The 11,500-nt window shown below is 43.7% G+C and overlaps 1 protein-coding gene across 2 annotated transcripts; it reads left to right on the plus strand.

Moving 5' to 3' along the window:
• The first annotated feature begins 1,312 nt into the window (after positions 1-1,312).
• sap130a (Sin3A-associated protein a) lies at positions 1,313-10,933 on the plus strand. 2 transcript variants are annotated; one of them, XM_079575472.1, is made up of 21 exons: positions 1,313-1,427; positions 1,985-2,111; positions 2,195-2,455; positions 2,543-2,704; positions 2,778-2,904; positions 2,986-3,101; positions 3,178-3,290; positions 3,371-3,518; positions 4,100-4,190; positions 4,266-4,391; positions 4,480-4,618; positions 4,892-5,007; positions 5,087-5,392; positions 5,961-6,141; positions 6,281-6,382; positions 6,524-6,885; positions 7,852-8,097; positions 8,207-8,332; positions 8,421-8,524; positions 8,601-8,714; positions 10,338-10,933. In XM_079575472.1, exons 2-21 carry the CDS (start codon positions 2,001-2,003, stop codon positions 10,494-10,496), a joined length of 3,210 nt encoding a protein of 1,069 aa, XP_079431598.1. In that variant the 5' UTR covers positions 1,313-1,427; positions 1,985-2,000; the 3' UTR covers positions 10,497-10,933. The 2 variants fall into 2 exon arrangements, with proteins under 2 accessions (XP_079431598.1, XP_079431599.1); XM_079575473.1 differs by having other exon boundaries at positions 4,287-4,391.
• Positions 10,934-11,500: the final 567 nt, after the last annotated feature.

Below are 11,500 nucleotides of genomic sequence, written 5' to 3' on the forward strand. Positions count from 1 at the left end.
AAATGTGATGACGAAAAAAAGTAAAAAAAACAACAACAAAAATGACAGCAACAATGCAAGGAAAAAGATCTGTTTAGGTCCATTTTGTTTCAAATGAGGCGTTAATCTGACTTAAAGGCTGTAAACTCCAGTTTTTAGATTTGGGAAAAGCCGAACTGGAAAAAAATGCTCTTGGTTGGCAGGGGTTAAGAGGTTAAAGGGGGGGTGTTATGCAAAATTGACTTTTTCAAGCCTTCCATCATGTTATTATGGCATTCCCTCATTAAAAACATGCCTGAAGTGTTGCCTTGGCACATTCACATATTTTTGAGTAATCTGTAAAAACTCTGATGGCGGCCATTTTAGGGATAGGTTTGCCTGAGTCCTCCTAGGAACGCCCCCACCTTCTGGAGACGCCTCCGAGCTTTCGTCACCAGCCGAGTAACCAACCACTGCTCCTCAGCAGAACCCCCTCCCCACTGATGCCACAGACAGCGTGTGGAGGGGGCGTGTCGGAAAGGGTCAGAGGTTCTTAAAGAGACAGAGGCCTATTTCAAGACATTCGCTCCAGCCATTTTGAGAGAGCAATTTTATACAAGGCAGTTATTCTAATTTACTGCATTTACAGACCAACAGAAGGTTTCGTCTTCATTGTAGTGTGATATAGACTGGGGCTATGTGATTGAAAAAAGCATAATACCCCCTCTTTAAACCTTTTTCTTTTTTTATTGAACAGTAGCTTAATAGTATTGTTACAAACACTTATGCCAGGGGTTTAAAAAAAAAAAAAGGTTAAACTGATTCCCAAAACTCCAAGCCCATGAGGCTATCCGCTTCTGCTCTTCGGTATGCAGATATGGAGATCTGCTGCTCTCTTGTGGCACAATCACTGTAATGCAAGTTGCACATGCTCCACAAAAACACGAGCTCGTTCCGAAAAGCGACTCTGAAACGTGGAAATGGAGAAAGATCGCTGCACTACTAAAACGTAGCCTATAAACCTTTAAACCGGCGCATTGATTGCATATGAGAAAAATGCATTTCTATTCGGAGATTGATCCATGAAAAACAACATAGGAACTGCATCGTCAGTGTCGGTTTCAGCAAGACTTCAAGCACAACATGTAGACATCGTATCCTCGGTGTTGTGTGACTATTGTGCGACCGTACGTGTAGTTTTGGACAGTGTTTTTGTCAATGGCGGTCAGCTGGTGCAGTGAAGTAGCGCCAGTGGAGATCATCAAATACCTTTCCAAGTCATGTGACACAAACAACCGCCTCCCATTGGTCCGTTCCTCCTCCCCCTTGTTGTCCCTGAACGGATTGGAGCGCTCCCATTGGTCAGTGACATGGCAAACACTTCCGGCTTACATGTTGGGGAAAAAGAAAAGACGGATGGGAAATTTGTAATCTGTCAAACAAAGATCGGTTTCTACCTTCACTACACGGTGAGGTCCACGCAAAAGTAAAGGCGGTGTAAGCGCACGTGCAAAGTAAGCGGTGGTTCGCCCCGGTTGAAGCGTTTTGATGGAAAGTAAAGGCGGCTCCACTGTTAGCATTTAGCATTTTGCAGGCTAAAAAGCTAGCTCAAAATGTAGCCTTTTATAGAAAATTGTTGAAAATGTGCAATTATGGTGTCTATCGTTTGACAGGACAGTACATATTTTGTCTGCCTAGCCACAATTTACTGAAACAACCAAATCTGTTCAAAGGGAGACCGAGCGGTTGCCTTCGAGACACCGAGGTGCAACTACAGTGTTTAAAGGGCTTAAGTTCGTACAAATCATCCTTTTTGTGGTTATTTTGTGTCATATAGCTTTTAGTGCGTATGCGTAGTTGTCAAAGTAATCCACTTTATGTTACTTTGTGCCTCTGTGCCAGCCAGCTTTATTTTACAGCTCCCCTCTTGTTGATGCCCTCCACCTTGCGGCTAATAATAACGTTGAGTGGTTTGGATCAGTCTGTGCACAATGCTTCACTGACGCTGCGAAACGTTGCATTTTAGGCCCGGTTTATTTGAAATGAGCTCTCAACAATTTCCACGTCACGGGCTGCCTGCTTCCACCGGAGGAGCGCCACAGATCCCTGCAGTTGGGAACCTTGTAGCTGTCACCCAGCCGTCAAATCCTGCAGGTGACGCAGTACTGATGCACATGAACAACACCATGTATTTTGACACACACTAAAGCTGTGTTTTTTTAATACTTTTGCTGTGGGTCCAGATGGAGATGGTAATCGTGAGGCAGACCATGGACCTCCTGATCACCCCCCTGCTCCCGGGGGAGGAACGGTACAATTCAGAGATGACAAACAGGAAACAATGGTGGTCAGACCATATCCTCAAGTCCAGGCTCATGGTCCCCCTCAACCTCCGCAGACGGTGCCCATTCAGCCTGGCGCACCTGTGACTCTACCTGCCCCGGCAGTGCATCTTCCGGCAGTGCAGCCCGCTGTGCTCACTGAGGGACAGATGAAGGTAATAAGAGTTTGCATTAGGAATCCTCCTTAATATCAGTTTTATTCTTTAAATGCTGCCTCTTCCTCTTTGTGAACACTTTTCAAGGCTGTATTGAAGTCTCCAATGCCGCCAAGTAGACTCATAGCGCCAGCACCGATTGCCAACCAGGCTCATATTCCTAAGGTCCCTGGTCACATTACAGTTACATTAGAAAGCAGTGTAGCTACTACTCCTTCAATTCCAGTCGCCACCATCAGTGGTCAACAAGTGAGTTTATAGATCTCTTTGACTCATGTTTGTGATAATTAAATCATTCTAATCTGCTAATGTTTGATTATAGGGTCTTTCTAGTAATTTGCACCACTTGATGCCGGCTAATATTCAGATTATAAGAGGCAGTGCCCCTGCTCTGCAGATTGGGACACCCCCTGTCCCTCCTCAGACATTCACTTCTCATTTACCTCGAGGTTTGTATAGTCTGTAAATCTATACTTTTATAATATTATCTAATTATTGATATGTATTGACGTGTATAATTTGACCCATAGGGGCTGCTGCAGCAGCGGTCATGTCCAGTTCCAAAACTGTCCTACGACCAGCAACGGGAGCAAGTGCTGGCGCTGGCCAACCCACAGTGCAGCACATCATCCACCAAACCATTCAGGTAACACTGTGGTTTTAGGCTGAAGTTAAACTTATTTTGCATAACCCCAACTCAACATGTCCTATCCCCTCTACAGTCTCGTCCTGCTGTGACCACTTCTACAGCTGTGCTCCCGACTGTAGTGGCCAATAGAACTCAGTCTCCAGTCATCAGTTCAGCTGTTACACACTCCTCGGATGTAGCCCATGGGTAATGAGCAGTCTGAAATGTTATCTATTCAAAGTATTACCACAGGAAGAACCATTGCTAATATGACTGACTAATTTCAGACGTCCTGGGCTGACCATTCACCCCCCTCCAGCCACTGTCAGTATTCAGAGACCTCAAACGTCCCGGGACACAGCGACCAGGATCACTCTGCCCTCTCACCCTGCCATGGGCGGTCAGAAACCTCAGCCTCCCAACACCATGACCCAGGTGACAGCAGCCAACAATTCATGTATTGTTAGTTTTCAGATTCTAAAGTATGCTTACATGAATATACTTGTCTATTTTATAGTAGTAGTAATTCCACCTGACCTCATCTCAATTGTGCACTGGCCAATAGAGCTGCACAATATATCAGCAAGGTGATGCAATATTCATATCCCAAGAAGCATAAAAATGTAGCAAAATTGCTGAGGTCTTCCATCTAAGTGAAATTTACACATTTATTACCTGAAACAAATCTTATGGTCACAACTCATAGATGTGCAAAAGTTAAGTTTTTGTCATTATTTTCTTAATTTAGTTACATTTTACCCCGATTGAAGTCTTTTTTTATACATTTTGTGCCAAAAATAAAAAAAAAGTGACTTGTTCATGATTGTTTATTTATAATTGTTTATTTATTTAATTGGACATACCCGTGGAAATAAAATATCACATTCATATATTTACAAACTTTAAGACGGTTATTGAATATCACAACCTTTTCTCATGTAGTGCAGCTTCACTAGTGTTACTCTGGTAATTTAAAGGCAGCCATATTGCTAACTGTCAGGTCTCTCTACCCACAGAAATCTATTTTCAGTACCGTGACGCCCGTCGCTGCCGCAACAGTGGCCCCGATAGTGGCCACCAACACTGTGCCATCAACCACCACTATAGGTACTTTAAGTTTCAAAGAGCGAATATTACTGGTTGATTGTTTTTAATTTATACTATTTTTATTTGATCTTTTAGCCAATTCTTCCCCTTTTGTAGGCGCCGTCCCACATACTCAAATGAACAGTAACACCTTGGTCACCATGACGGTTGCCTCTCACTCTTCTCATGCCACAGCAGTAACCACTTCCACCATCCCAGTCGGTGTGTTCCTTTTTCTTTCTTTTTCCACCATACTCTTCCACTACATCCACCGGTTGATTCTTAAATTTTGCTCTTCTTTTGTCAACAGCAAAAGTAGTTCCTCAGCCTATTGCCCATTCCTCGTCCCGTGTGCAGTCGGATTACCCGGGAGAGCGAGCAAACCTCATCCCCATCCCTGGGCATCGGGCGTCTCCCAACCCAGTCACAATGGAAGCAAGGAGTGACAGGTTATTATTACTATTTGTGCACATTTTAAAGAAGCGAGATCATGTGAGTGGGTTAGAAACATGAGACATAATTTTCACGCATGAACTGGCCACAGAATATTTGGGATGTGCTGGAGACAGCTTTGCACTGTGGCCTGACTCTCCCATCTTTAAAACAAACAGGGTAAAATAAAAATTAAACACTGGATGGAAATTAACCTGGTGACATTGCAGATTGTTGTCAAACAATGGACAGTGCATTACTAATGTTTCTTTGTTTTTTTTCTTTTAAAGGCCTCCAGTCCCAGTGCAATTCCAGTATTTCCTGCCGACATACTCCTCCTCTTACCCTCTGACACACACCTACACCCCTATTAGCAGCTCAGTGTCTACTATCCGCCAATATCCTGGTAAGACATCTGTTTTGTTATAATGCAAACCAAATGAAAAAGGAATTTCCTCATTGTCATATTCCAAACCTTCTCTCAGTTACTCCTCAAGCCCCCAGTTCTGCCCTGCCCACTCAGCCGGGGGTAGGAGTGGCCACTACAGTGCATCTGAACCACATGCAGCTGATGGCAGTGGACCGCATCGGTCTGCCCTCGGCTCAAATCAGCACCCAGGGGATCCAGCCCGCACCCATCACTGCTCAGGGCATCCAGCCTGCGCCCATCGGAGTCCAGGGCCTCCACACCTCCGCTGCCATCACCACACAGGGAATACAGCAGACCACCAGTGTCACCCAGCAGCCGCAACAGCAGCAACAGCAACAAGCGCCATCTGAAGCAAAACCAGGTATGACGTGACCGATATCACATTGAAATGAACAGAACCCTCATCGTGCCAGACTGAATGTCAAATCAAGCAAACGTCTGTCAGTCCCCAAAAGAGCAGCTGTTCCTGTAGTGAACTAGCAACCACAGTAGTATGGAATAAATGAAAATAATATCTCTTGAGAGTAGTGCTGGATGATATTGATATCTCAATGTTTGTGGGGACTTTCTCTATATCAATGATGAATCAATATTTTTGCCGACAAATGTGCTGCAAACATCTACATTTATGTTGCTTTGTCGATCAAAAAGATAACTGAACAGACTGCAAAAGGGCTTTATTCTTCTTATTCTTTTTTGTTAAGGTTTTTTCCCCCTATTTTGATAATCCCCCCCACACACATTTCTTTGACATACACTCGATACAGCAATTTCGATATTATGTAATGTTTCCCCGCTTCTACTTGAGAGAAGCGCCATCCAATATGATTATTTACTTCCTTCTAAAAAAGTATATGTAGTAACAACCACCTCTGGCAAAGGCTGCGCTCATCTGAAACTAACAATGTATGATTTTCTTTTATCTGCAGGGGTGGTTTTGGCCGACGGCTTCGTAGCTAGCCCCATCAGCACCACGTTTGGGGCGACTCAGCCAGTGGCCACCATGGTGCAGGCGCACACACAGGGACCGTCAGTCGGGGGAGGAGGCCCCACCCTGGTGTCCTCTCCTCGGCCGAGCATCCTGAGAAAGAAGCCCGCGAATGAACAAACGTGAGTCTTAAACCAGCGACACTAACGGCCTTCAACAAAAGTCACAATGGCCTTTATTATGCTCAATGTCCTTTTTTAAGGTATCATTTTTGCCCTGCCGCTTAACTCTATAACCTTAATGTATCTTTCTGTGCTTCAGTGGTGTCCGTAAAGCTCTGCCCCTCAGCGTTCAGCCCAGTGAACAAGGCATTGCCCGGATGGAGACGGCTGTGAGAGGAGCAGGATCCCCCCGACCTGCAGGGTAACTTTATGACATTATGAAAAATCGAGATACTCATAGTATTCTGATTGTTTTTGGTCGAGTGTGCTGTAAAGTGCAACTTAAAACTCTCATTCTAATATTTACTGTCATTATAAGCAGAATCTGATGTTTCCTTCACAGCATGAAGCCCAAAGCGGAGATGCACATGGCCATAGCCCCTCCCGTCATGGCCACAGTGGAGGCCCAGACTCCGGAGCAGCAGCAGCCCATCCCAGTGAACCCCCAGCACATCGCTCAGGCCATCCCCGCCTTGCTCTCTGCCCCGCCGGGACCTGTGCCCCCCTCGCAGCCCTCCACGGTGCTGTCGGCCCACCCTGCCGCCATGGCGGTCACTCCACCTGTACCCGCCTCCATGGCCAACACTGTGGCCTCTCCCACTCAGCCCGCGGCCAGCAGCACCGCGGCCTGTGCTGCCAGCTCCACCTGCCCCGACATCAAGGTCAAGCAAGAGGTGGAGCCTATGGACACCTCCTCCCATCCAGGTAAGGGGATATCTATTCATGTTCATCAGCTTGCAAGGGGGTCAAGTTCATAACCAACCGGCTTTTTATGGTGAATGGTTAGAACCGGATCTCAATTTTTTCAGTCAGTTTTACCCGGAACTCCCCCAAACAAACGCAAGTATCAGCCCAACAATGGAGAAGGCCACACAAGTGAAAGCTTTATGCATTAAAGTCGATTTGTCAGACAGTCACAGCCTCTTTTTATTAGTTTATTTTATCCACAAACACGTTTTTCAAAGTGTAAATATTAGTCCCATTGTAAATTTAGATTTAAATGAAAAAGTGTGCCTTGCGAGTTACCTGGCTGCTGTTAAAAAGTTATATTAATCTCTTAACCTCTGTCTGAACCGAGCACATTTTGTCCAATTCGGATTTAACGAAATCTAAAAGCTTAAAAAAAAAAGCATGAAAATAGCGGCAAAAACTCAACAAAAATGTGACCAAAAAAGTAACAAAAGAGCAATTAAAATGTGTCGAAAAAGAACAAATAACGTAGCAAAAGTTCAACAAAAAGTAACAAAGGAATGAGGCGTTACACTGTTGCTCTCCAGTGAAGAAGCTTTTAGATTTGGGTAAAGCCGAACTGGAGGAAATGCCCTTGGTTCAAAGGGGGGTGAGAGGTTAAAGAGAGCCTGTCTTTTGAACGGCTCTTTGAAATTAGCAGATTCCAAAGACTCTGCTCCCGGTAAGGAGCCGTAATTCCCATCACTCGGGGCAAGTCTGCCAGCAGTGGAACAAACTCAAAATGTTGCTTTGTACAAATAGTGTTGTTCCTCTGTTGTGTGCAATTATATTTCCTCCAAACCTGACACGCTTGTTTCAGAAAACCTTTTAAAAGCGCTCCCTAGTTATATAGTTTATTTGTTCTTTTTTTTATTAAATTCTTCTTTCATGCTTGCCCTGTGTTAGTGAATGTGTTACTAATCCATGTCTGTTTTCTTGCAGATCCCAATGCTAGTTTGTCCTCAGCCCCTGCTCTGACCTCACAGGGCGCCTCTCTGAACGCCCCCGGAGCAGGAGAGCTCATCCCGGGCGCCTCTCCACGGAAGAAACCCCGGAAGCAGCAGCATGTGATCTCCACAGAGGAGAGTGAGATGATGGAGACCAACAGCACCGACGAGGAAAGGGCCCCGGGCAGACCCATCACCGGCCGGGCCGAGAGGCGCGAGTCTCCCCCCAGGGAATATGTCGGTATGTGGATCTATTGGGTGGCTTATATCAGGGTGGCTCGCATATTTCAACTTAATTATTCGATGACAAAAGATCCATATTAATTTAGCAATTTTTTTGCTGCTCTCAGATGAAGAGGGAGTGCGTTACGTCCAGGTCCGACCGCGACCCCCAGTCACCCTCCTGAGGCACTACAGAAACCCCTGGAAGGCGGCCTACCACCACTTTCAACGCTACAGCGACATAAGGGTCAAAGGTCTGTCCTCCTCAGCCTAAGATTTACCGCTTACTCCAGAGTTCAAATGCATTTTAATATTTACATAATGCATATTTCCTTATTGTAGAAGAGAAAAAAGGCACCTTACAGGACATGGCCAACCAGAGAGGTGTCGCCTGCAGAGCTCAGGGCTGGAAGATCCACCTGTGTGCTGCTCAGCTCAGACAACTTGTAAGGAATATTAAAATTACTGTAGCCATCAAAACATCTGCATTGTGTTAACTTTTTTACTTTATTTTTTTGTCAGTCAAATTTGGAGCATGACGTGTACAGCCGCCTGTCCACTCTCCAGGAAGGACTGATCCCAAAGAAGAGGGCGGGAGCTGACGACGACCTCCACAGAATCAACGAGCTCATCCAGGTGAGGGTTATGGACCATGATTTCTCGTCAGAAATAATAAAACATAGATTGAATGTTGAATTGATTTGTAATATCAGGTAGAAGTTCATGATGTTGTATTTTTAATGATTTTTCAAGGCGATCATAGAGCAGGTAAACGACACCCCCAGTCAGGACAGTTGCATAATGGATGCAAGTCTTTGTTCCATAGTTTTATGAAATTATTGATGGTTTCTTTTAGTTCACATTGTGTAGAGCTTGTTGCTGTTACAATTGTGCAATCCTAAATGCCTGGCGTGCAAAATGTTTCCTCATTGATATGGATTTAAGGTGCATTATGCAACGTGAAACGATTATTTTTTTTGTTCAGGATCAATAGTTTTTTGAGTGTCTTGTAGTTCTTCACTGCTGGCGGACGGTCTTACCAGAAAACCTACAAAACCTCCTGGATCCTGGAGAGTTGTAGAGGCCACCGTGATGGAAAGTAAAGGCGTCATGATAACAACCCATAGTCACTGGGTCACAAAATGTCAATTACGCACAAATATTACGTTTTTATTTCCGCATAAAAAGTTGCATTATGCACCTTTTTAAATTGAGCTAATTTTAAACATGTTTTACAACAATGAAGGTAGAGCTAGTCTAAAGTCTTTATTTTGCATGGTTAACTGGATTAAGAAGCCACCGTGTTTCTGCTCATAGGCCTTCCTCAGGGCAAACTCGAGATGCCTGTTTCCTTTTTAATCCATGTAGCCATGTAAAATAAAGGCTTTTAACAAGCTTAATAAGCTTAATTTAAGCCGTATCAATCGGGAAACATTTTGCACCCCAGGCAGTGAAGCAACAGCAACTTAAATTGAGAAGTTGCTGTTCCTTAAATCTACACAGTGAGGAAAAAAAAAATAAGAATTTCACATCAAATTATGGTCCAAAGAGTTGCATGCTTTGTGCTGATTTAAGGCGAGACACGGGAGGGGACAGTATTGATTTTTTACGCAGTGGTCGAAGTGAAGATTTTTATCTAGTTTCCTTCCTTTTTTCAGGCATGCGCAATCAGTACAAAACTTCAGGGCCGGTTTTCCTCCACTTATACAGTAGCTCCTACGGATTCCAAACTTTCCAGCCTTGGGCTTAACCAGATATTTAGGTTTCCAGAGTGACTTTTGAATAACTAATTTCAAGCCTGATTTATTCAGCTTTGAACCCAAAAAAACAAGGCGGAATTTGAGTTTTTACAGATTTTTTCATTTGCTTCGTTTTTTTCAAAAAACTAAACAAGATCCATGTTAACATATTATTAACAAGATTTGTTTCTAATATGTCAATAAAATGAATCCATACATTTTAATCTGGGTCTATCCACTATTTTGATTTCGTCACTGAAAATATTGGCAATTTTGGCCATTTTCATGCACAAAAGGCCTTATTTTTATATGAAAACATTTTCAGCAAAAGGTTCAAATGGATATCTCTACATTTCCCCCCCCTATTCACCTGCAGTGTCTCGCCTTAAAAAAAAAACCTCAAAATTTTAGGTCATATATTACTGCCTTTTTTTTTTTTAAGTGTCATTCTACTCTCCTGCAAATCAAGTTTTGACATATTTACATAAGTTGCATCTAAACTGTAATCCGTCTCCTTCAGGGCAACATGCAGCGGTGTAAACTGGTGATGGACCAGGTGACGGAAGCTCGAGACACAATGATGAAAGTCCTGGACCACAAAGACAAAGTGCTGAAGCTGCTCAACAAAAACGGCGGCGTCAAGAAATCCTCCAAACTAAAGCGGAAAGAACGAGCGTAGGCTTCGACCGCCACTGCTACGGCGCCCTCTGGTGGCTGAGAGGAGCTGCTCACCGGTGCTATGATTTGCTGTATACAATCACACGCACCCTGCCTGGAGAGAAAAAAAAAAAGACTGAGGACTTGGGAGGAAAAAAAGATGGGAGTGATAGGTTCTCAGCGACGCACATGCGAAGTGTGGAGCGTTCAAATAGTGCTTATCTATTTGGTTTTGTTTAGTTTCCCTTAAATCTTTGGCCCAATTTTATTTTCAGATTTGGATCTATAAGCGACTACAGAAACACAGACACATTAGTAAATGAGAATATTGTGGTAAAGTTTCTTACACTTGATGAAGAAATTACCGTGAATTACTTGACGTCTTAATATATACATGACATCACCCTTAGTCCCACCATTTTGAATCCCAAAGTAGAATTATGCAGTACTACAACATGCAACAATATCTCTACTCAGGATGAAAATGAAAGACAACTGATTGACAGTGGCATTTTTATGTAATCGCAATCATTGCTCAAGATGAGGAGTAAATGAGGATTTACTAAAGATCTGCTTCATTACTCAGACTAAATTAGCACATCAAAGAGGAAACAAAACTTTTCTCTGATTTTTACAGTTTGTCATGTCAGAGTCTCAGTCTGAGTTGGTGTTAAAGCTGCTCAAGATGTTAACATGCTACCGGTTAGCAACTGTCATCAACCAACTGTTGATGGCTTCAACTCGATAAAGATGAACACTGAGGGAATACTACAGTAACAGCATGTTGTATCCAACGCTAGATGTTTGGAGTGTGGTTCAGGGCTTTCTCCTGGAGAGGCTTGTCGTGTTTAAGCTAAACGCTACCGGTCGCATGCTAACGTCTTGAGAAGCTTAACACTGACTGACTGGTTTCTTCACATAAACGTGCTCTCATTGCTCTCTTCTTGAGCAATGAGATACTAGTAAATAAAAATGCCACTGTCAATCAGTTGTCTTTCATTTTCATCCTGAGTAGAGATATTGTTA

The sequence above is a fragment of the Gobius niger genome, assembly GCF_951799975.1.
Source record: "Gobius niger genome assembly, chromosome: 17".
Classification (NCBI taxonomy): domain Eukaryota; kingdom Metazoa; phylum Chordata; class Actinopteri; order Gobiiformes; family Gobiidae; genus Gobius; species Gobius niger.